General features: G+C 42.7%; 2 protein-coding genes across 8 annotated transcripts in view; one reads left to right on the top strand and one right to left on the bottom strand.

Annotated features, from left to right (window-relative positions):
- The window catches only part of LHX2 (LIM homeobox 2), a 52909-nt gene extending 33223 nt beyond the window's left edge, over window positions 1–19686 (bottom strand). The window contains exon 1 of one of the 4 annotated variants that reach the window (XM_064393413.1): window positions 19240–19686. The gene's annotated coding sequence lies outside the window, so the exon portion shown is untranslated. Of the gene's footprint in view, window positions 1–2841; window positions 3104–3124; window positions 3745–19239 lie in introns of those variants that run through there. The other 3 variants (XM_064393414.1, XM_064393412.1, XM_064393415.1) reach the window with 3 other exon arrangements.
- Window positions 19687–20596: 910 nt separating this feature from the next.
- Window positions 20597–25555, top strand: part of DENND1A (DENN domain containing 1A) — a 150238-nt gene continuing 145279 nt past the window's right edge. For all 4 annotated transcript variants that reach the window (XM_064393754.1, XM_064393753.1, XM_064393757.1 and 1 more), the window contains exon 1: window positions 20597–20754. In XM_064393754.1, coding sequence (XP_064249824.1) covers window positions 20738–20754 — 17 coding nt within the window. In that variant the 5' untranslated portion in view covers window positions 20597–20737. The remainder of the gene's footprint in view (window positions 20755–25555) is intronic.

Below are 25555 nucleotides of genomic sequence, written 5' to 3'. Positions count from 1 at the left end.
ACAGACATATGTTATAATTACTTAGAGGCAAATATCTGCAGAAATAATTCTTTGTGTTCAGTAGTTTTCTTTAGTGTGCAGTAAGTTTCTCTTCAGAGATTTCTGTGTTCAGGAAAGATCTTATGAATTTATGTAATGTATAGTATTATGAAATCAAATAAAGTATGCCTTGTATGATTTTGCAAGAATTATACGTTAGCATTCTCTTTCAACATGTGTACTATTTTGAATTATGTAAACAACTTTATAGATGTTTTACAAATAAAAAATGCATATGATGAACTTGTAGAAATACATACTGTAGAAATCTCAAGAAAGAAGAAAGAATTATTATTCAAATATTTTGATATGTTTGCCAAATGACATTATAATTTAAAAATCCACCACATTTAATTTGAACTCTTCATGAGGAGTAATATGTATTCAATTACTAAAAGAGTAAAAGATAGTAACTTACTGAACCCAGTAAAATTTGCTATTTTCTAAGTAACAGAAATTTTCATTTTCACTTCATGGATTCTCCTTCATCATTGTTATCACAACTTCAGTTAAAAAATTTTTGCATGAGCAAAATGTAAAGTAAAATGTAGAGGTCAACTGATAAGCTATGATTGTATCTCTGTTTTTGCTGTGTAAATCTGCTCTTATCAATAATTCACTATTCATGTTCTACAAAGGCTCTGTCTTTACATTTTTAATCAGCACGTAAAATTTTACAAAGATAATTAAAAAAAGGGAAATACTCTGTACTTGGAGTCTTTACGTCGTAATTTACTACACATTTTTTCCAACAGATCTGGCAAATGAATACTCTGTTTTGATACATCAATCTCAAACAAAGGTGGACTCTGATGCAATTTTTCACTGTTCATTTCCCTGAACCTTTTGGGATATAAAGAATCGTGGACAAATACTTAACAGCCTGATCAATAGCCATTGACCATTTGGAGCCCCTCGCACCCTAACAAGCACAGCTTGATCATGTATATTTGATCATGTAAAATTTCAAAGCACCTTGATACAGCAGAGCAGGGCTTTCCCTGGCATCTTTGTGCTATTTCCTAAAGCACATATTTCCCAGGATTTAGCTTCACCATTAATGGAAACTTATTGCACATATATTCCAGGAAGCTCAAGACCATGAATCTCAGTGTTATATACCACAGTATTTCACATGAATGGCAAATATAAAACACCATCCTAACATTTTAGGCTAGGGAACTCTGGATGTGCCTATGGATTCAATGGACCCCAGAGTGCAAATCTAAAAAGCCCCATCGTTATAAATCTTGCATTCCTGTTAAGTGCTGGCATGCACATTACACTGAGGTGTGTTAAGTTTATTTTAGCAGAAAAATTGCAGCAAAAATCTTTCCCTTGATATCCTTTTAAATATATGTTCACATATGTATAAAATAAAATATATTCACACTTGCAGCTGTGTTAGCCTTCAGCCTTATTAACATCATGGAAAGAGATAAAGATCTAAGCAAAAAATATTTACAGTGAAAAATTTCTTTGCAGAACTTTATTATTGTTCATAATTCCACATCCAATGTTTTTCATACAGGAATTTTTAGTTTATCATTAAAATGTAACACTGATGCTACATTTGTATAGCTGCCTTTTCTGCTTATAATCATAATGTTTATTCTAACTTTCTGGGCTTATTATTTTAGACAGATATCAGTTTAATTAGCTTAAGCTGTCATACTCTAATAAATACAGACGGGTTGCCTGGTTCGGGAGGAGGAAGGTGGCTGCAGATTTCAGAAGCAGAGACAGTTAATGCCTTGTACATTATCATGTAAACAGCAAAGGACAAAAATAATTACCTGATAAACTTTCAATTTCTGACTCTCCCCTGTATGCTTTCTGACCAATTTTCCTATAGAAAATCCATTCAAATTAGGCAAGTCCTCTAAATATCTGCAGCATCTGCTGGTTCAGACACCTTCCTTTATGCAGAGTACCATTTTCATATGATAATACATGTAATATGATATAGAATGACAGAATGCATGACAGTTGCCCATAATACATAGAAAGTCACTCAAAGGACAGAAGCGACATTTGGATAATTAGCATCCATTGGGCAGTCAATCATGCGAATAGAAAAAACTGAACAAAACCCACAATGGAGTTAGAAAACAAAAGGGACCCTAGCCAGTCTCAGGATTAACTGCTCTAAAGCGATCTAAATGCTTTTGTATCTAAAGAACTGAGGCTCCCAGGGCTGCCCTGTTCCCCTCTAGATACCCAGGGAACTAATTGTGGCGATCAAAGTTAAAGCATTCTCTCTTCTTTATAGACTGCTAAATACACAGAAAAATTATTTCTCCATTCGTGTTCATTAAACTATTTTAAAGTTAAAAAACTGATGCCACGTTCTTTTGCCAAGTGAAATGAGCTAGAGCATTGAGATTGTCCTGCTTTTATGAGAACACAACAGACCTTTTAATTTAAACTCTGCCTTTGTTTGATTAATATTATTTTGCTGTTGTCCAGTCTGCTATCTCTTTCTTTTTGGATAATGAAGGCAATTGTCATTAGAAACTCCTGTGTGAGAAAAACCTGAACACAGGAATAGGAATAATAGTAATACAAAGCCCATAAATAAAATTAAGCAGGAAAGGTTCCACAATTTCTTAGTAGCTTCCACCTCATAAAATAAATAAAATATTTTGTCACTCAATATATGCAGATCAAAATATTTCCTTTCCCCAGATTAGGTGGAGGATGAGGGCAGCCTCCTTTAAAGCTCCATCTAACAGAAGAGAAAGAGAAAGAGAAGAGATACAGAGAGAGCCCCAGGATGTGGAAAGTCATGAAAATACCTACCCTGGAGACAGTATTCCCATAGGATCCTTTTCATACAAATTCCAACTTGCCTAATGCCCTTAATGAATGAAATAAAAAGCGAATTCAGAAAGGCCCATGCTGATGGCTCCTGCTGGAAAGTGTGTGGTTTAAGGCATAGCTGCAGCAGTCCTGGGAGGGAATCAGCTCCGGTCCCCAGCAGCCAAGCAGACAGGAATCACTGGGGCGAAATCTTCCCCCTCACACATTTGCAACTGACTTGAAACAACATCACGACACCTTTGGATAATTGACGCCTTCTTACCTTTCGTTGTCCTTTGTAATTAATATTTGTAGATCTAGAGGTTTCTGCCAGCCACAGATAACAGGAAGGTGGAAGGGGTGGGGAGACAGAGTGCGTGTGTGTGTGTGTGTGTGTGTGTGTGTGTGTGTGTGTGTGCGTGTGTGTGTGAGTGTGTGTGTGTGTGTGTGTGTGCGTGTGTGTGTGAGTGTGTGCGAGAGAGACAGAGGCAGAGGGAAGGAGAGAGGCACAGAGAGGCTTTGCTGGTGTCTCTGCTTGGGGAATGGAGTGCTGCTGTGTTTGTGTGGATGTGCACTGGGGGCTTTGCAAACCTCTGGGGTTCTAAAGGCAGGACAGAAAGTCAGAGGTAGGATGAGCTGGATGTCCCCTGGCAGTCCTTACAGAGTTTCAGCAGCCGTGACCTTCAGCCCTTTTGCCGTGTGCCAGCCCCGCTGCAGCACTGCCCAGCTGCTGTGCCAGCCTCCCAACCAGGAGAAGGGACAGGGGACAGCAGAGGTAAGGAGGCAGAGAGAGACTGAGATCAGAAGGGCTTTTCGCCCAGTCAAATGGGCCTCTGGTGACAAATCAATCACGGCCCTTTCAAAGCAATGGTGCTGCCAGTCTCCAGCTCAGCAAGCCCTCACAGCGTCCCCGGCTCCTCGGGCTCTCCTGCATGACACTCAGCTGGTGACGGGGGCTCCAGTCAGGGCAGGGCTGCTTTTTACAGGTTGATTTGGTCATTAGCATCATCTCTTCTCTATCTCCCCCTCTTGTTCTGTCTTTACCTACCATCTATTTATTTATTAAATATTGAAAACTAATATTAGAAGAGGGATTGAGATAACCAGAAACATTTGCAAATAAGTTGGTATACTGCCTTGCTAAAGGAATCCAGATTTATCTTTTTCTTTGATTTTGCTGGAAGGAAGAGCTACTTATTTTAATGTAATGAGTTGATCTGATCAGTATAATCAGGGACAAAGAAAGGAGGCCTTACAAGATGCTCACTTCATCTCCTCCTTCCCTTTATTTATTTTACACCAATAAAAACTAACCTCAGTGATTTTTCCTGCTATACCCATAGGACAGGAATTATTTTTCAATTTTCTTTTTTTGCAGACATTTGTTAAAATACGATACTAGGTCTCTTCTAAAGCTATGAGGAAGTTTCTTGTCTGAAACAAATTTGCATTGTCACTGAAATTCCAGTATTTCAAGAAGTGTACACTAATAAAGCTCTAAATGAGGTAGGAAAAACCCTCAAAAATTGCTACTAAATCCTAATAAGTTCTTCTTTCAATGCTGACTTTCTTCTGAATATCTGAAAAAGTGTTTTAAAACAGAGAAGAAAGAGAAACAGTAATAGAAGAAGAGGGCTTAAAAGTTTAGGAGGAACAAAGTACTCTTCTGCAGATTTTGTGATCGCAGGATTGCGTTCTCTGTTTCCTTTCTTCTCTCCTTGCCACGCCCCTCCCCCAGTTTCTAATACATAGGGGGAAAAAATCAAAACAAGGTCTTAACAGAGCATATCTTGCCCTGTTTAAATCTTCTTTAACCTTAATCTCTGGAATAAAATCCTCCTACACCCCCCCAAAAAGAATATTGCGCGTTAAGGAAAAGGGCGCAGTCCCTTCTATCCTCGCTCACGCCCAGTGCCAAGCTGCTGGGCTGCAGCCAGGGTGGCACTGCACGTCTGAACCCACAATTCACATGTTGGTCCTCTGAGAGCACCTGGCCACTGTGGAGTGGGGTGGGAGGGGGATGATGGAAACGTGCAGAACAGAGCCCAGCTCTTGCAGGCTCTGTAAAGAGAGCCTGGGCCAGGCACAGGGGCACCAAGAAACAGCACAATATACTCAAAAAAGTCTCCCCTGTCTCCTCTGTGCCACGAGGGAACTGTGTGAAACTGAAGTGCATTGCAGACAGCAGTGTGGGGTGCTGAACAGCCTGTAGCTGGAGAGTGCTTCAGTCTTTATCTTCAAAGCTGTCCTGTCAAATACAAGGTCTTTTAAACATCAGAGGGATAAAGTTTCTGATTCTGAAGGGTTCGTTTTCCTCTTGGTTTTCCTCAATCAGAAGTTAAGCCCATACGACCCCCACAGTAAGCTGGCTCTGGGATTGCTGCCCTGCTACTTGCCCCATGATTTGGGGATGCTTGGATAGAGCAATCTTGATTTGCTCACTGTTTGTTGAGTTCAGTTTTCTTCATGTTAGTTCTTTCTTCCATCTTACGTGTCTTGAGGCTGTTGCTGTGTGGCAGTGAATTGAATGTTATGAACTTAAAAGAAAATTGTGGCTGGGACCTGGAGAATATTCATCTGTTGCAGAAAATGCTGAAGTCTGAACATGTGAGAATTGAACTAATGAGTTTTCCCCTCATTTCAGTCCCTCAGTCTCTTTTTTTACCATACCTTAATTGCAGTGTTTTCTGACAAAATAATCCTAGCTCCTAAAAAATTTAAATGTGCATCTTCATTTCATTGCTTGTACTTCCTTCTACCAATATAATAAAAGAAATTAAGATGATTTACCAAATAATGTGCCTTTCTGTCATCTTACTGTCAATACATAAGTACTACACCGAAATCTAGTTGATTTCTAAAATGAAAATTCATTACATTTCTGGAAACTTGAACAATCAGCTCTGTGCATTTTAATTAGATTGCCTGTTTTTTCATTTATTACTAATACAGTCCTCTTAACTATGATTTATTTGTTAAACAAAGTGCCATAATCCGTCACTTATTCATCTTAATTTCAGCAAAATTAAAGTAGTCGCTGTTATATTACACCTAATTGCACTTGCAATGAAAAGAACGGAGATGTTAATCAAAATAAATTGAAGATAAACAATAAAATCATTAAATCTTTGCTGCAGTAAGTGTAACTAATCAGTTTTGACTTGAAGCGACCGAACACAAATAATGAATCTGTCAGTGAAGACGCGCTCATTAAAGGCAGCCTGGCCCGCCCGGCTCCCGCAGGCAGCCGCACCCCGGCCCCGGGCCCCGCTCTCCGGGCCCCGCAGCCCCGCAGCCCGGCCCGCAGCCCCGCACCCCGGCCCGCAGCCCCTCCGCACCCCGGCCCGCAGCCCGGCCCGCAGCCCCGCAGCCCGGCCCGCATCCCCCCACACCCCGGCCCGCAGCCCCGCAGCCCGGCCCGCATCCCCCCGCGCTCCGGGCCCCGCACCCCGGCCCGCATCCCCCCCGCACCCCGGGCCCCGCAGCCCGGCCCGCATCCCCCCCGCACGCCCGGCCCGCAGCCCCGCAGCCCGGCCCGCATCCCCCCCGCGCTCCGGGCCCCGCAGCCCGGCCCGCATCCCCCCCGCAGCCCGGCCCGCAGCCCCGCACCCCGGCCCGCAGCCCCCCCGCGCTCCGGGCCCCGCAGCCCCGCAGCCCGGCCCGCAGCCCCGCACCCCGGGCCCCGCAGGCGCGGGGACAGCGCGGCCCGGGCGGGCCGGGGGCCGCGCCCTGCCCTGCCATCAGGGTGCGAACGCCACAGGTACGCAGCAACCCCTGCCACACCGCGCCAGCGATGGGAAACATGCTTTGTTTTCTTCAGCCACCAGCAGGGCAGCGATTAGAAAAGGGGGCAAAGGGAAATGAATCCCAGGAACTCAGAGGTAGGAAGCACCTGGTTCTAAAACTTACTAGAAGTATTAGTTTCATAGCAGATCAATGTAGTTGGCATTGTGTTAAACAATGTATGTTAAATAACATGCTTTGCAGTAGTATGAAATAGTGATTATAGTCTCGTGCTATCCCCACGGAGTAGGGACAATGCCTGGATTAGCAACAGAAGCTGTTCATGTCCTCATTGTCTTTCCAGCAGTTACCACTTCTGGCCTCACTACCTCATTACAAGGGGCAAAATGGGCACTCCAGTTATTTCCAGATATGTTGTTACACTGGCAAGGAGTCCTGTGTCTGGGCAGCCTGGTGAGCTGAGCTAGAGCAATCAGCACTTTCTACTTCAGCTTTTAAATTGTTTACTTAATGATTTCAGTTTCCCCAATGGAGTATTTGTGAGTAATCACTGGTTAGCAGGAATTTACATGGCAAGGAGCAATTTCTCTTAAAATAGTTTTGTGCGATACGCCTTTGTCTGACCTGAGCCAGCACCTCAGTGCAGATATAAAATACAGCCGGTGCTCCTTGCCTTTAGTCACACTGAGCAAAGTCGTTATTTGCTTGAACAGTTATCAGTCCCTAATGTTCTGAATTTTTATGTTTCCCCTCCTTGTATTTTATCAATCAGTTTACTTATTTACAAATCTTACTGTGCTTTTTTCTTATAATTTACTTAAACAATATAATTCAGCTTTAAATGTTGACCAGCACAAAGGATGTCTGCCTGGCTCCTGGGATCAACATAACCAATTAACATTTTACAATGCTAATTCCCTCTCCTGTATTTTAAACAGTGGTCAGTACAAGTAAGTGATAGTTTAACAGTTAATATACTCTAGCTCAACTATATTTGAGAATTACACACATTTCCAAGCTTATTTTTTACTATCTCTGGATAAGAAATGGACAAGATAACCCAGTGCCCTCTGAGCAGGAGGCTAATTTCAGCCCAGTTTTCTTTCTTTCTTTCTTTCTTTCTTTCTTTCTTTCTTTCTTTCTTTCTTTCTTTCTTTCTTTCTTTCTTTCTTTCTTTCTCAGTCATAACAAAAGACAATCATGGGACAACAACCCCTCAAATTCAGGGTTGGATGACTACTAAGCAATTTTTCCCCTCTGTTTTTCTCATACTAGTGTGATTTGATATCTGTGAATAATTACCCTTTATTTTTTTAATAAAAAGTCTAGCTGATGGGCCTTTTAGTTTCTGTTCTGCATTTTTCCAGCATTTATAATGTTTAACTTGGGACTTGACATCTCTCAAGGTGCTCATTTGGAATGATTTATATGGGCTTTGTTAGTTCACTGGCAGGTGGGTAATTCTAGAAATTAAATATTACCTGGTTTTTATTGATATAACTATAAGCACTTAACAGAAGTAGTAAACATTACTATTCCTAATTTCTAGGAAAGGTAATAAAAATATAAACTGAAAAGTGGCTAGCAGGATAGGAACCAGGTAATGATAAAAAAAACACTGAAAGGATGGACCTGATCCTTCATTAGCCAAAAACTCCTAGAGACTGCAGTCAAAATCTGCCTTGAATGAAAATGATCAAGGGCTTTGGAGCTGTGGCCTGTATAAAGTTAATCTGAGAATCTTATTGCAGTTGCTTTCAGCAGGTCTGTAAAAAATCTTCCCCAGCACAAGTGGCAGTAATTGGAGCCCATGTTGGGAGCCTTGCAGAGGAGCTCAGCACTGGAAGGGCCCTGGCAAGCGCTCTCCTCTCCTGCCGGTCTCAGCCGCAGCCCCGGCCGCTGCACGAGGGCTCTTCCCTCGCTGCTGCTCTGCCTTGGCTGCAGTCACAACCTGCCACTTTCAGGCTCCTCCATGCATTGCCTTCTGCTGGCTCGGTATTTCAACTACCCTCTGTGGGCTTTGTTTGTTTGTTGCTGTAAAGTGTTTTGGACATTCTTCAAGTTAAGTACATTTCCAGTCCAGAAGCATTGACCATGCACGGTGAGAAGCTGAATGACAAGCAGTACATATACAGTGATTAAGGAAAGAGTGGGGGAAGACTGCAGAGCAGGAAAGAGGGTAGGAATTCTGTTTAGTCCCATTTTGAACAGCACATGATGATGAGGTATCTACAAAGACATTTCAAGAACACAAAGTGAGGTTTCACTTTCACAAACAGCAGAAGACAGGTTGAGAATAAATAAGTGGATCTGACAATTGGGAACATAGGGATGATAGCTGAATCTGTTTGACTGTGAGATTACACCAAAATAAGACTGGATTGGAAGGGGGAGAAGGCAGCAAAAATATAATTCTGCTAAATATCTTCAGAGAGTTGGAGATGTGATGTCAGGATGAAGGATAAGTGTAGAAATTATTACAGAGGCAACTGAAGAAACATGAAGAGACAAGGTCAGGGAAATCAAGAAAGACAAGATGTCAAAATCTGGAATTCAGTCAAAACTTCTGAATGATGAAATGTAAAGGCGGGCACAATTGGAACAGTACTTCTCAGCTTTAACAGAGAAGTCTGTGCTGCACAGATCAGCCTACCTTGGGTATTCACCCCTTAGAGAGAAGGTTTGTGTGCATGTAACACAGTTCTCATTCCAGATCTCTACGCCCCGTCCCACAGCTGCACTCACCGCCTTGTGTTCATGCCTGTGGGCAGCACCCCAGGTTGATGGGCAGCAAGGGACTTCAGAGAGCAGCACAAGTGCTACATCAACTCTGACATAAGGTAGCTGAGGGCTGGAAATAGACTTCTCTAGATATAGAAGCATATTCAACTGTATCAGAATGTAGTTTTGAGCATAACAATGTAGCATTATAAACTTGACAAAGAAATAGAATTAATTTGAATCCCAGGACCCCTCAGTTATAGAAAATTATGCAAACTTGAGCAACATGTACTTTCCCAAAAAACACTGCAGCCTCCCTTTCCCCAAATGTTTTTCAGAATTTGGTAGGCTTTATTTCAATAAACTATCAGGTTTACTACCGTTTTTTCCATTTGCCGTTTCTTTGCTGATCCCTTTATAACATTCTCAAGTTTCTTTCCAACAGTTTTTGGTTATCTAATAGATAGCCAAGTTAATGCAAAAACATCAGTCTCCTAAATGTTCACTTCACAAACCACAGAATTTTGCCAGTTACTTCGCTGATTCTGGAAACATTTTAATCTAGAAGGACAGCATTAGATAATGTAGAAACTGCAATCATCTTAATTATGAAAAGCAGTGTATTCTACAGCAACCCAGGGGAATATAAAACACCCCACTCTACCAGTAGCCTATCTAGCCCAGTGGCCTGCTCCCAGAAAAGATGAGTTCCTACCAGAACCTTCAGAATGTTTCCCAGGGAAAACCCTCCTTAGGTGCAGGGAGCTGGGACATGGCTCCTTTCTCCTCACGTGTGTAGGAGTGAGCAGTAGTTAATCCTACAACTACACTTAGCTGCCAACCCTCTAGAGAGAAAAAGGCACTTGCAGAAGGGATTACTGCCCCCCATTTTGGGGCAGGATCCCAGGCCACGAGTCTGTCTGTCCTGGTAACAGGCGTCAGGGAGCCCAGACTGCCCTGGCTCTTTGCTGCTGCACAGCCCAGGTCAGGGCAGGCCCCCACACCCCCAGCACAGACATGCCTTACATTTACTTCTCATTCTACTACTGGATTCCTGTGAGACCACTTTGAGTTGGAAAACAGCACATTTTAAAACACTGGAACAGCTTTGTAGATTTGGAGGTCACTATACTGGAGGGCTGGAGAAGCATGTCCTTTCAGAACAGGCCTCTGAATTCTGATCACTTCATTCTAACTTAAGGGATGGGCAATTTTGTTTTAATGAGTTCATATTTCTTATGTATATGGATCTCTGTGTTGACATTTCCAGATTACCCTTCACACCTATTAGGGCATAAATGATTTCTACTTTACTATGTGTACTGATTTTAATCAGATTGTCTGTTCTTGTTGATTGTTCAGAAATTTCTGTTTGAAATACGCTCAGAATTTATTTATTTACTTTCCAGTCTTAGGAGCCTGTTTTTAATTAATTTATGAATTTGCTCCAGCACATCTTTTAATTCTTATGTTTGACAAAACCTCTTCTGTATTACATAACAGGAGAAAATTTAGTATGTCTATTTTACCCTAAATTCTGTGTGGAAATGCTAATGCAAACAAGTCATTTACCTTCATTTCAGTGTCACTGTATTCTCATTAGTTTTCTTATTTTTCTCCCAAATAGCCCGCTGGACTTATAAAATGTCTTGCAGGCTTGCTGGTTCTTAATACTTGAAAAAAATCTTATTTTCATGTCAGGCTATCTGCTCCTCAAATCCTCTGTCATCCTTCTAATCTCCACTGGGTATCTTAGCCACTGAGTTTTATCCCTATTGACTTTACAAGTTATAATTTTACCTTCAGAAAAATACATGTTTGACTATACAACTTGGTGAACCTTCCTGCAGCCCTATGGCTTGTTTTTGCTTGTCAGCATCCGTGTTTGTTTGGGATTATGTGTGCCTTCTGCTGCCCTGTTATGGTTGCTCAAGTAGCCTCCATGCTGAGTCGAAGGATTTTAATTTCCTCACTTCTGACTTTAGGGTCTTTTTAACTAGCTTCCTCATTTTTTGTACAATCTCTCCCCTGAGGATGTTGAAGTTAATTATATTGTGGTCACTATTACTTAGTGGTTCAGCTTTACTTACTTTATAAACTAACTCCTGTGTATTACTTGAGAGGCTTTTCTTGACTTAGTTCTTTATAGCTCTACGATTAAAACAACGAACATATGTATCAAAACATTTTTTAACATCCTACAGGACTAACTGGAAAGTCTAGAAAAAGGTGAGTACTTACAGGGGAATTAATAACAAGGACCAAGAGCATTAACCCTGTTGAAATACCACCCAGTCTTCATTAACTGTAAGAGCAGGACAAATCAAACCACATTTAACGATGGCTCCATTTAGAGGCAGCAGGACAGGAGCATACTGGTATCCCCACCTTATAATTTTAAATTATACCACAAAAGTGTCAGAACTAGACTCAAAAGAGCATTTCCAGCAGGATGTTATCCCCATTTTAGAGAAAGGAAGCATATTTGCTGGCTTGCAGTACTGCCTATTTAAAGTTTCTCTATTGAATTCAGAGGAGGTTGGTATTTGCTAGCTCATGGTATCACCTCGTTATACCTTGATCATGTATAGTTGCAGTAATTACACAAATAAAATTGACTTTTTGTGAAGTATAAAGTGTCAGTGTCTAGGTAAGTGCACTTTGGGTTCTGTTTGGTTTTTACCTCCCAAAATATAATGGGATCATTAGCATCAAAGAACTAATTAAAGTAACATTCAGAAATAAAGCATCACTCTTTTTTTCCTAAACAATGCCTACAGGTTCAGAAGAAAGCTATCCTGCATCGTGATACTGAAGAATAATGCCACCTGTTTTAAAAAATTAAGTAAACTACAGACACAACAATGACAACATAAAGACAATCCCCAAGTTAGTCAAGAATCTCTGAATTGTTAATATGAGCAGGCTTCTTCCCCCTCCAGGTACAGGACATCAGACACATCTTATTTGAAATTCTTGGACAAAATGGGAGTACAAACATGGGCAGATCTGGAACTTACTTAACCCCAGTATCAATCAGGGGTAACATTACTGATGTCTTCTGAACATCAAAGCAGGAAAATCAGTAAAAGAAATTTGTAGGCCATCAAGTCTATTTTATATATTTAAGTTCAGAACAGTTACTGCCTGCCTAGCACTAGCTGTTGCCAGAAAGGTAAGTTGGAATGTCATGCTTCAGCAATCATATGGAATTACACTCATATAAAATGAGTATAAATTACATAAGACTCAGACCCCTACTATTCAATCACTGTTATGCTTTTGAAGATTGTAGAAATTTAAATATTTGATCAATTTTCTACATAGCAACATGAACTAAATCTCGATTTTAATATTATATAGTTCAATTTCAATATTAACACATACCTTCTTCCCATTGTTCAAATAACCAGTTTACATTACAGAAATGCCACTTGGTGTTTTCTTAATAACAGTTTAAATATAATAGCTTATGACAACATGTTGTCTGATGACAACTTAATAAGTAGTGAGCCATCAATAGTTATCATGTTCCCCCATCCTGTGGCAGAAAGGATAAGCGACTCCTCCTTAGAAGGGCAGTGAAGCTGACACTGCTAGTGCTCTTTTGATTTATGGTTATTGTAGTGATTACATTTGAAGCCTGGCACAAAATATGCTTTAATTTGATATTAAAAAGTTTTTTTAATTGCTACTAGAAACTCTGAAGTTAGGATTCTATCAACTCTGTGAGATGGGGAAAGCACAAAGAAAATAACACTGCCTACACCAATGTTTCACACCAAGATTTTGTTATTCTTATTTTTAGAAAGAGTGCAACAAAATATAACACCACGTTTCAAATAATAAACCTCACCAAGTTAGAAACACTGCATTTTATAAATTCCTTGTTCTTTTGTTCATTCATTCATTTGTTCACACTTTCCTTTCTTACTTCTTCTTTTATCTCTTTCTTTTTCCTTCCCTCCCTTTCATGCTCCTACCAGCTAAAGCCAGGCACTGCTGTACAAGAGTTTAGTATCATCTGAAGTAAGTACTTCCCTCTGCTCCAACAACTTACGTCTTGCTGTTCTGGATTTCTCCTAAGGATCCTTGTTCTTCCAGGCTCATTAGTAACTTAGAGGGACTTGAATGTAGCAGTCTGATTTACATGAGTGATCTTATTCCTTTCAGCTCAGGAGGGTTATCTTTTCTGTGACAAAGGCTATCACAGATATGAATAGCTATTTTCATACTGGGCTTTTTTTCGTCTAGCTGGAATCACACCATCACAGATTTTGCCTCATAAATCTGACTTCACTTTATAGAGCAATAACGGTACAGTCAGCACTCTGCCATCACAGCAAGGTGAACAGAGAAGAGTAACTTAGGTCAGTTGCTTCTTTATTATTGGCAGATGAAATAGTGTCTTCAACAGCTTCAGAGCAAGAATCAGGCAGGCAGTGTTTGTGCTGGGGAGGCAGAGCCGTTCCAAGAAGCCAGAGCCAGAGCCAGAGGATTTTTGCAACATGCAAGGAGGGGTCTACAAGCCCCAGAGTAAAGCAAACCACTGAGTAGGCAACCTACTGTTATTACCTACCTAGGGTGAATTTAAAGCTGCTTGGGTGAAAATTTGGAGAATGAAATATGTGTGAGACAGTATCAGGTAGCAGAAACACAGGAGTTCTGCTGACTCTGGTAGATGCAGGAAGAGGAGGATAAACACTAAAGCCTATTCCATCTAGTTAGAACTGCATTTAAAAAAAAAAATGGGACCAGTGATGCAGAACTTGGTCTCTTTGAAAGATGGGCATTTCCTGTTTTTCAAAAGATTTGAGTGTTTCACCAGTTTTTCTTTACCTTTCCTATGCTTTTGCTTTATTTCACCTCCTGGTCTCTTTGGTAACACACACAGGCATGTTCATGGTGAGCTGGATATATTTTGGGTGCAAAACTCCTGTTATTGGCTAGAGAGTGCTCTGAGGTGAAGGTAAAGGTAAAGGCCTGACACCTTTGTAACAGGAAGAATTTCTGAAGTTAGAGAAGGGCTGTGTTAGATGATACAGGCAAACAGATCCAGCAGGTGAGAACCAAAGTGATTACGGGGAAGATGCTGGCAGGAGACAGTGTAAAAATGGTCTCTGCACACACCAAATGTGAGACAACCAAAAAAAGGTGTCCACTCTTTTACCATACTTTTCTGAGCACTGACTTCCTGCGGCCAAATGGGCTACTTCTCTCTTATGCAAACAATGCAATCAGTAAAGGGAAAAAACCCCTTTTTTCTGATAGAAAAATCACTGCACAGGTAAAGACAAAACCCATATAGTTCTCATAGACTTTTTGCTGGTTTCCCCCTAAAATTAAATAACCAATTCTGTTAATCATAAGAGATTCTGATGAGGAAGATGTCTGTTGAGAGACAGTAGCAGAGGGAAATGTTTGCCATATTTAGATCTCCTTTCATTAAAAATGAAGAGGCCATTTCAGGTCAATCATCTTGAGCTCTTTTCTTTAGGGGAATGACTCTCCAGCATGGCTCATTACATTAAAGGATTTCACAGGCCTGAGTTATAGCTATTGGTATAATCACAGGTATCAGAAATAAGAATAGTTATTTCTTATTTCTTTGTGAATGGAAAATGAAAAGGTCATTCAGTGTATGGTACTTCAAACACTTGAAAGGGAAAGTATTTTACTGCTTGCTTCGCTTTTAAGAGGAAGCCTACAGAGGGTAGAAGCAACGACAGGTAGACTGAGAGGAATACTGAGAAATTGTCTTAATAGCCAGCTAGCAGGTTAGGAAAGCTAAACCCTGACAGAATTAGTTCTGGCCAGGGATGTCAGGGGCATCAAGAAATGCATCTATAGGTACATTGATAATAGGAAGAACGGGGAAAAAGTGGGTACTTTCAGGAAGGGGATGGGGGACTTGGTTACTCAGGACACAGAGAAGGCTGAGATACTCAGTGACGGTTCTGCCTCGATCTTCACTGGCACATCTGGCCTCACTGCAGAGACAAAGGCAGGGACTGGGGAATGATGAACCACCAGCTGGGGGAGGAGATCAGGTTTGAGACCATCTAAAGAACCTGAAGGTGCACAAGCTCCTGGGAACTGAGATGCATCCACAGCTCCTGAGAGAACTGCTGGATGATGTTGCTGAGCCACTACCCATAGTATTTCAGGAGTCAGGGCAATCCAGCGATGCTCCCACTGATGGGAAGGCAGGATGATCAGTCTCACCTCTGTGCTGGACAACATCATGGAGCAGACCTGTTGGAAACTGTGCCGAGGCACATGGAAAACCAGGCAATGATTGGTGACAGTCAACACGAGCTGTGCTCAATGGCTCAGCTCGATGCCCAAGTGGAGCCCAGTGCCTGAGCCCACAAAAGCTGTTCTTTTGAAGCAGCATCTGTGGCTGAGAAATACACTAATTTATTGGAGGCTGTGAGAGACTTCTACATATTTTCACATTCTTACACTCTTCCTTAAACATCTCCCAGCATCCAGTTTTGGAGACAGAATGCTTTTGATTTACTCTTTGGTTATGTTCTTGTAACTAAATTTTGGTGGGGATTTTTCCCTTTTTTTGGCTTTTATGTTTTCTTCTGTATTTTCTAAAGATCTGTTTCACCCTATGCAGTTACAGATTATTGTTCCTTAACTTGTAATGGAATACTAGTCAATGTAACCTATTTCCATCCACACAAACAGGTAAATACAGGCTGATTTAAACATCTCTCTTGTTTCAGGGCATAAGTGAATGTCTCTGAGGGTAACCAGCTATCCTAACAATGCCTGATGAATCCCAGTCTGGGAGCATTAAGAACAGGCTTTTTTCTCAAGTAACATATGTGAACACTTCTGGAGGCTGTTTGCAATGACCTGATCCATAACTCATGAGGCTCATTGTTTGATAACAACAAAAATTATGAAATTAAGGTTGATGAAGTAACTTCTGCTTCACATCTAAAAAATATCTTTAATAAGCTTTTCATTGGTTCCTAAACATGGGTAGAATTTTTCCTAATATTCATCCACTGACAAATTAGGAAAAACGTACATGAACATTATAATCAATATTAGTCAGATAGCAGGATATTCTCTTCCAAGGCATAACCTTTTAGAGGAAGCTTTACTATCGATCTCTAAAGTCAGCATTTTTTCCCTTGCCATTCTCATTGGCTGAAATGCAGCAGGGAGAATGTCCCCAGTAAATTCAGGTTACATTGTGCTTCAGCAGGGTTGTCACGGCGGAGCAGAAACAGTAACTGTGTTCTCTTGTACATTTGTTGCTGTGTGTTATATATGAAAATACAGGCTCAGCTACATTCACCAAACCCATCCTAGAGCATCAGACATCTATTTCTATGGCATTGAACTTAGATGCTCAGGTCAATCTGGAAGCATCCTAAGGCTTTCACCAAGCTTTTAATTCCTGGATTATTTTCTTCTGCCTGAAGTTTCCCTTCTGCTTCCCTTTTGTTTGCTACTAATGCTTCGTCTCTTCTGGGAGGGCGATTCACAGTTAATCAGCTCATCTGTTCTGAGCCTCTCACACTCAGGGCTCGGTGGCCAGGCCAGCAGGCATTGCTGGAACCCTCGCTGTCCTCGGGGGCTTTGCTGTCCCTGCTGGCCTGTCACCGGGACACAATTACATCAGCCATTGGGCCAGCTGCAAACGGGGGGGCATCGACAATTGCAGAAAATGGGATTTGGGCTATCTAATGAGCAGCTTATTTACATGAACACACCAGGTAAAGCAGGGGGAAAAAGTTCTACAGCTTGGAACATAAATTATTATTAGGTAGATAGAGAGAAAAATTTCCTGCACTTGAACAGGAACATCTACACTATGTTTAACATTATTCCCCCTCGCTTTCTTTTCCACAGAAAATATAGTTTTCACAATTTGAACAAATATTTAAATATTCAGTGTGTATTCAACTGAGATTTTGAATGAATTCTCCTACTTTATTATCAACATTTGGGGAGTACAAGTAAGTTCTGTATTGTGAATTCTGGAATATACCTGACTTTGCCTGCTTCATATATATAAAATACAGTTAGAAAGCACAGTACAAATTCCATATTAGCATCTGTTTTGTCTTTTAAGTAGAAAAAATTCTGCACACTCATCCTGTCCTCACCTTTCTGGTTTCCTCTGATTTGGCATTACCAGATTTACAAGCTCACACCTGTTTTATTAGGCAGTCTTTTAAACACAGCTTCCATAGACTGAATTTGCATGTTGCCAGACCCATTAGGTGCGTCTTCTTCAGCAAGGACAGAACCTCACAATCTTCCATACACATTCCCATTTATTTTTATTAATTAAACCCATCTTTATTAACTGTGAATTTGATGTAGGTAATCCTCCTCCTGAAACACACCACAATATTGTTTTTCAAATGTATTATCTCACACTTATCACATGGCCCACGTGTGTGATATCTCCTGCTCAAAAGTTCAGGCAGACCTGCACGAGACCCCGGTTGAGAAACTGTTGATGAACAGATACCAACATGAGATTGCCATTATAATTCTTCCCTGGGGTAGGAAAATATGCTCATTACAAATCAGACACCTACAAAATACATATCTCACCAAGACATAGTTAAATGAAGTTGCCCAACTCTGTTTTTCCTGACATTTCATAGTTACCAGCCACTATCAGTTCATCCACCACCTCAGTTAGCCAGTCCAGTTCACAGAATCCACCTTTTATATCTTGTTTTCCCCAAAGTGGGCTGAATGCGTTCTTCCCAAACACTCACTTTCTCCAGGAGAGGGTTTACATTGCTCATTTGAATCACCCAGCCTTTTATTCCTTAGTATGTCCAGTCCAAAAACTATCAAATATAAACCAGTCTACTACTCTTGCATACATGTCCCCATTAAATATTTACTACATCTGTTCATATTAATAATTTACCTTTAAATCTTTAAAGAGCTTACTACAAAAAACAGACCAAAACTAAAATTGTGAGTCTGTAGTTCTGCCTCTTAAATTTAACGTCAATCCATGTTCCAAAAAAGGAACATGTGATGAAATGTAACAGTGATGAAATGTAACAAATTCCGTTAGCCGCTCCTAAAATGCTGGGGGTTTTCCACACTGTTATTTTACACTGCATCAGCATTGTGTTTACCAGCTTCCTTATTCTTTAACTCCTTACTGACCATAGGTTTTTTTTTGCTTTTGCAACCGATTTTAACAGTATTTTTCTAAACTCACCACCATTTGATGGTTTTATGTGCCACCCTTAGTGCGCCGATATGTTTAAAGGGTTAGAATATCCCTGTCTGAACACAGTAATTTTGGTGACAAAGCCACTTTCCATGGGTATGGGAATGACTGAACGAGACAGGGAACAGCACCAGAGATCAAAGAACGGCTCAGGGCTGGGGACAGGTATACCCACAGCACAGAACAAGGCAGGGCTCCACGCTGAGCTCTGAGCTCACACATGGCTGCTGTGGCAGAGGCTGTGGGTGGAACCTGTGCTGGAAGCACCTCAAGTACTCAAATTAGTACCAGAAACACTCCTCCTCACCTCCCCAAACATGTCTTTGACTTACTGTGAATAAACCTTCCAGGACTTTTTGCATAGTGTTTAACACGTTTTAAATTTATTACTTGAATGAGGGTGGTATGATTTTTCCTACCCAGGCCCTCTGGGGAGCAAATGGGATATTAAAGGATCTCAGATGGGATATACTCTCTCCCATCGTTCTAGCTGACTAAGTTCTTCAGCCAAGCACTTGGTGTCCACAATGATCTGCACTTTGGAGGACTTTTAAAGACAAATTTTCAGTTCTTTCATTCCTCACTGTAGATCACCCTCAACTCTAAATAAAAATTAAAAATTGCTACATTGTACTAGAAATGCTCCAAATCTTCCTGAAAACTTCCTGTAAATCACGTTTAATGAAATAGTTGGGTACCTGTTTGTTCCTGCTTGACAACTCCTACACGGCACGTTTCATGAGGTGTCTATCTGCGATTTTTGAGTCAATGTAAGACATGTTTTCAGCAGACTGCATTCCATTTCTGAGAAATCTCTAGTCTCCTTTATGACCTTGAGGTTCTCTCTAGTCATGTTTTACTGTCTTTTCAGCCGCTTTGGTCTCTGTGCCCACAGTGCTCAATGTTGTGTCACAGTTCTGCCAGGCACCCCTCCCAGCCCCTCCCTCTGCTTCTTTCCTTTGGCTTTTGCAATCCTTGGACATCCTGGATCCTGCTCCTGCCTGAGACTCCGGCCTGTGCCCTTGGGGACGGCTCCCCTCTGCACGGGGTTTTCCAAGACGGGCAGTCCTGCTCCTCATCTGGATATCAGTGGATATTCAGGGCTCGGCATCAAGCGGTTTGGCCCCATCAGTCCCGCCTGGCTCTGCTGTTCGGTGTCACTCCAGCCCACTCTTCAGCTGCTAAACGCGGCGGGCAGCTGAGGAGGCCTGAAAGGGGCGCGGCCGGTCCTGCCTGAATCTCCCTGAGGGGAGCGGGGTCCCGCCGCGGGGTTTCTGCCTGAATCTCCCTGAGGGGAGCGGGCCCGTCCACCGGGGTTTCTGCCTGAATCTCCATGAGGGGAGCGGGGTCCCGCCGCGGGGTTTCTGCCTGAATCTCCGTGAGGGGAGCGGGGCCGTCCACTGGGGGTTCCTGCCTGAATCTCCCTGAGGGGAGCGGGCCCGTCCACCGGGATTTCTGCCTGAATCTCCCTGAGGGGAGCGGGGTCCCGCCGCGGGGTTCCTGCCTGAATCTCCATGAGGGGAGCGGGCCCGTCCCACCGCCGGGTTCCTGAGGGGAATCTCCGTGAGGGGAGCAGGGAGCGGGTGCGGGGCTCCCTCCTGAATCTCCCTGAGGGGAGCGGGGAGCGGGGCTCCCTCCTGAATCTCCCTGAGGGGAGCGGGGCCACTCCGCATTGCCACTGCCGGCCCCCGGCGCTCCCGGCCGCAGTCACAGAGACACAGGATAGGTCGGGTAGGAAGGGACTTTTTGGGGCATCTGGTCCAGCCTCCCTGCCCAGACACTCATGAGAACACACGGTACAGGATTGTGTCCTGACGGTTCTGGAATATTCCCGGTGAGGGAGACTCCACATCCTCTCGGGACAATCTGTTCCAGTGCTCGGGCACTCGCGCAGTGAAGGAATTCTGCCTCGTGTTCGGGTGGAACTCGCTGTGCATCAGTTTCTTTCTTCCCGTTGCCTGTTTTCCCTGGCTCGGCGGCACGAGCAGAGCCCGGTCCTTCCCCGGACGGTTGCCCCAGACAGGGACACACCGCCAGTCCTGCACTACAGCTCCCGGCAGTCCCCGCGCCGTGACTCGGCCGGGGCGCCGCGGCGCGGGCCGGGATGGAGTGAGGGGCGAGCGGCGGACAGAGCGCGGCCCTGCGGCCCCCGCCGTGTCTCGCTCCGCCCCGGGTCTATGCGGCCCCCCGGAGACCATGGGATCCAGGATCAAGTGAGTGCCCTCCGCCGCTCTCCAGCCCTGCTCCAGGCCCTCGGGAGAGCGAGAAGGGGACTGACTTCCCCGCCCTCCCTCCGCTCCGTGTGAGGCCGCGCGGGCGGGACCCCGGCCGAGCCCGCGGGCCTCGGGCTGGGCGAGGAGAGGGAGAAGGAACGGGAGAGAGCGCTCCCTGCCCCGCCGGCCGGAGGGACGGGCAGGACGGGCCGTCCGAGCCCAACTCCGGGCGGCACCCCCGCGGAACCCTCCGGCCCTGCCCCAGGAGAGGGGCCAGAGCCCACCCTGCCTCACACCGCTGCCCCTCCCGCTCTCCGGGCCGGGCGGCGAGGGCAGAGCAGTGTTATCGGTGCAGGCCTGAGGGAGGGCGGCGGTGCTGTGTTGGGGACATCTCCATTGCCAGCACTGCCGACGCCTGTTCGGGGGTGTGGAGGGGTCGAGGGAGTGCAAATTTCTTTGCCCAGGGTAGAGTGTGCTGACGGAAGGACAACAGTCTGGTTAGGAGATAGCCAAAGTGCATCAGCAGAGGGTTTGGGGGAAGGAGAGGAGTGATTCAAGTGAGTGATGTGCTGGGCCTGCACATCCATGCCTTCAGTGTTAGGGGTTTTTTTTTTCATTTTCAAAACACTGGTGGTTGATTTATTGATAAGCCTTGTTGGTATGTTTCGTATAGTCACTTTAAAAGTCTCAGTTTGTTCATGTGCCATTCCAGGAAAATTCAGTTCCTTGGACACAGGTAGAGGTGTAATAAAGCTATTGCCAAGCAGGGAGTGCTGACATCTCTGTGTGAAAGGGTTATAGAATGGAGAGACCCACGTAGATCCTGTTTTATTCAGCAGATGCTGTTGAGCACTTGTTTTTCCTTCTTGAACAGTGTTCTTCAGGATCACATTGGTCTTTAACTTTTCACTTGTTTTGTTTAACATGAATACACGACTGGAGGGGACATAGTTTGTGTGATGACACGTCTCATGTTCCCAAGCCCATAGGCTGGATAGATGAAAACATGTCTTTTCAGCTGGGTGTTTTAGGAAAATGTAAGCGGATAATGAGTGTTTGTAATGGTAGCACTGTGACAATTGGTTGGTCCCAGAAAGGAATGAACCTTTCTTCCTTCCTTAAGCATACTGTGGGCATGAGTTTTGCACCTTTTTGGAGTATGTGTTCTCAACTGTTGCTGCAGAGAAGTGAAAGCCCGAGAAACTGGTTAAACACTTACAGTCAAATACAGGTAGAATTGAAAACGATGTATTTTGGCAGCAGAGCAGGCTGCATCTCTGACTTGCACCTTCAGACCCTGCAGCAGTCACTCTTGCTTGGATCACTTCAAGATAATGATCCAAAATGATTTCTTATGATGATCTTATCTTAAGTCTACTAAGAGGTTGATGCTTACTTTAAATGCAGCTTGTTTTGTGGTGCACACTGAGTCCACAGGCTGTGTTTGCCATCTTTGGGTTTGTGGTTGCTGACTGGACTTGAGTAGACTAAATGAGAATGTCATCAGGCAGGTGAGATGCTCCAACTAGAAACTTGTGTCAGGGAGATGTAGCTGTTAGAAATACCTAGTGCAGCCAGCGGAGTTAAAGGACCTTTTCTGTGCTAAGTCTTTCAGTGTGAACTTGTCTTTCAAGACTGCAGATAAAGCCCCCATCTTTCCCAATCACCAGAGTAGCAGAGGTAATAAACCCAGGTAAACATTGCTTTTCGTTCTTCTTGGACTTTGTGAGAAAGCATTTTGTCCACTGAGTGATTAAGCAACTTTGCCTTGAGCAACACTTAATAAACTGCTTTTTTCCACTTCGGACAGAACACTGTTACCAAGTAGTGTAAGGACAAAATTTCAAAACAGTCTTAAAATATATAGAGTGAGAGAGCCTGTCTGACTTTCTGAGCTGGAAGTTTAATCCAGCAAAGACTTTAATGTTGGTAAGTAACTTCCTTATTGGGACAGGTTGGAAGTGTGAATGGAGAACTGTTTGTTAACTGGGTAGGGTGAGGCACATCTCCTTTAGGGCTGTCACCAGTATGTGCTGGAGCCCCAGTAAACATCCAGCAGAGATCCCTTGCTTCTTGCAGTAGATTGATAACTCTGAGGGATATTAAACTGCTTGGCACAGGATCCCTTGCATGCATTGTGATAGACTCTGCATGAAACCTGGGCATATCTGTCAGTTACATTTCTGATGGATGAATAATAATGAGTCATTTGAGTGAAAGATTGCTTAGAGAAAAGTATCAGTAGCTGCATCAGACTGAAGTGAAACAAATCAAAGAATTGCCAGCAGTTCTGTAAGCTTTTGGCTTCTGTATAGCTGCAGGCAAAAAACAAAGCTAAATTGAGTGTTGGGTTACAGTGCTGGGCTAATCCTCTGTCGGGCAGTCTCAGGGAAGGTGCCAGGCACTCTGTGCCAGCCAGGTGAGGTGGCATAGGAGCCTTGTTAACCTGCTGCTGTCACTGCTCCCGAGCCTTGGTACTCCACGTTACAAGACAGAAAGGATTTCTTATTTATTTATCTTAGCTAATGTGTCAATATCAATGTTCAGCAGAGTGGCATTGCACTGTAAAAGCAGTTGGCATGTCCCTTTCCAGAGGTGGTTCTCTTTCACTGGTGACACAATAGGTGCCAAGTGCACATCGGGGAAAACTTTCAGAGATTTAACAGAACCTTTGTTATATGCTAAGATGAAATATTATCTACCTAGGGAATGCCAGGCACAAAAGTTAAATATATGGGAATTAATCAAGGCTTTGGTTATAGTTTCTGAATTGAATTAGTGATTACAGGTTTCTGCTAATAATTGACTTTCTGCAAGAGTTGAGCAACTAAATCTTGTTACAGGACAACTAATTATCAGGCAATGTCAGACTCCTTTCTTATGCCTCAGTTCTTTAGCAGAATGATACTTTCTGTCATAAGTGCTATTGCATTTTCCTGTGTGTACCAAAAATGCTCCTGACAGAACTGAAATAGGCTGTATATATGTAAAGTATGTACTTCCAGCCATCCACCTTCGGAGAAGGGCTTAATTTAATTTTATTCTGAATAAACCTTTACAGTTTGGTAAAAAACTACATTTTTGATCATAAAATGTGCATAAATATCTTATTTGAAATATCTTATTTCAGTGTAAAATTGAATTTCATATTGATTGCTTTGAAATGGATGTTATTTCTAGATCAGAGATTTGAAGCAATTCATACAACTAGCATTTATCACAGAAGTATTATTTTCTCATACAGTTCCTTCCTAAGTTAGTGTTTACAAAGAAGTACTGCATTTCCTTCTGAAATGACCTAGTTCTCAACTAAGTGAGGTACTATGTCTTTTTGTACCTCTGTGTCCTATGTATTTTTTTTAATTGCATCTTATTGTTCAGTTGGTAAGTGACCATGGGTCCATAAGTGATTTTTGGGAGGGAGGAAAACTTGGAGTGTGTTCAGGGCTCTTGTGCTGTGAGGAATGCTGGGGCTGGGGTTTCTGTGCAATTCTCAGGTGACATTGGACTACAGAGTACACATTTCTGATCATGTTTTTGCTGTATTTGCAAACTGTATGAAGTCTCATGGTGACTTGTTTCCTTAATGCCTCTGAAAAGTTATAAAATATCCACAATCCAACAATGACTTCATTCTCATACTGAGGTGTTGGTTGTTGAATGCAGCCTTTAATACTGAGTTTCTCACTTGGGAAGGCTACTTTAATTTCACTGTTCATGGAAATAAATGGGCGTTTGTCATGGAAAATTAAAATACAAAATGTGATGTCTTTTTGTCGGAAAGTTTTGAAATATAGTCTGTGCTCCTGCCAGCTGTGTTGCCCGCTGCTTTCACTTAAGAATTTGAACTTGGGTTCTAACATAATACTAAAAAGGTGTTTGTTGTTTTAACCATTAGCTGTAAAAATCTAAAGTTTATAAACTTTTAATTAAGGAAACAGAGTGCTAAAAATAAAGACACAAACAAGGAGGGTATGATAAGGCTGCCCAGCGATGTGTATAGAAGGAAAAGTACATTTCTGGTGCTCTGTGGCTGTCGTTCCATCCTCACCCCGTGGTGTGGCTGTAGGAGTGGAGCTAAACCCCAGGATCTGCAGGTCATGTGCTGCAGCCTGAGGAGCGCTGTGAGAATTGTGCAAGTTTGCTTTTATATTGCACAATAACAGCTGACTTTGGGTTTCTCATAACTTATGAGTGTAGTTTTCTGAAAAAACAGCTACTTAAGACAAATCAGTTGGGAACTGGTGGCAAATTAAATTACCATTAATTGAGTTGTGAACCATTGTTGCTCCTGAGAGGTGCTCTGTAAAACTGAGGAGTGTGATCCCGGGCTACTGAAAGCCGTGGTGGCTTTTCTGTCAGTTTAAATAGGTGTGGAGTTTGGCTTAGAGCCACTTGAGTTAGGCTAAGTGGGCCTGTGGCATGGCTAGAAATGTTTTCCTTAATCCTTTTGGTGTTAAAGCAGGATTAAAAATAATAGAAATTCTCCAAAGAGTTAAGCTGAACTTCTTGACTTGCTTATATATTTGGTTTGAAATGTTGGGTAAGATGAGTTTAATTTTTAAATTATCATTCAGTTAGGAATTCTAGCATATATATTTATGGGTTTTGTCATTATTTTCGTCCTTAGCTGTAAGGAAGTTGCAAAATTCACAAGTATGTTATACCACAGCAGTTTTCTAATGTTAGCTTGCATTAACACATAGGAGACACTATTATCACTATGCAAGCAGCTGTAAATTTGGAACAGTAATTATGCAATTTTCATTCCTGATTTTAACCAGAAAGGCTAAGAATAAAG

Source organism: Passer domesticus, chromosome 18, assembly GCF_036417665.1.
Source record: "Passer domesticus isolate bPasDom1 chromosome 18, bPasDom1.hap1, whole genome shotgun sequence".
In the NCBI taxonomy this organism is placed as follows: Eukaryota; Metazoa; Chordata; class Aves; order Passeriformes; family Passeridae; genus Passer; species Passer domesticus.
This window is presented reverse-complemented; position numbering and strand designations above follow the sequence as displayed.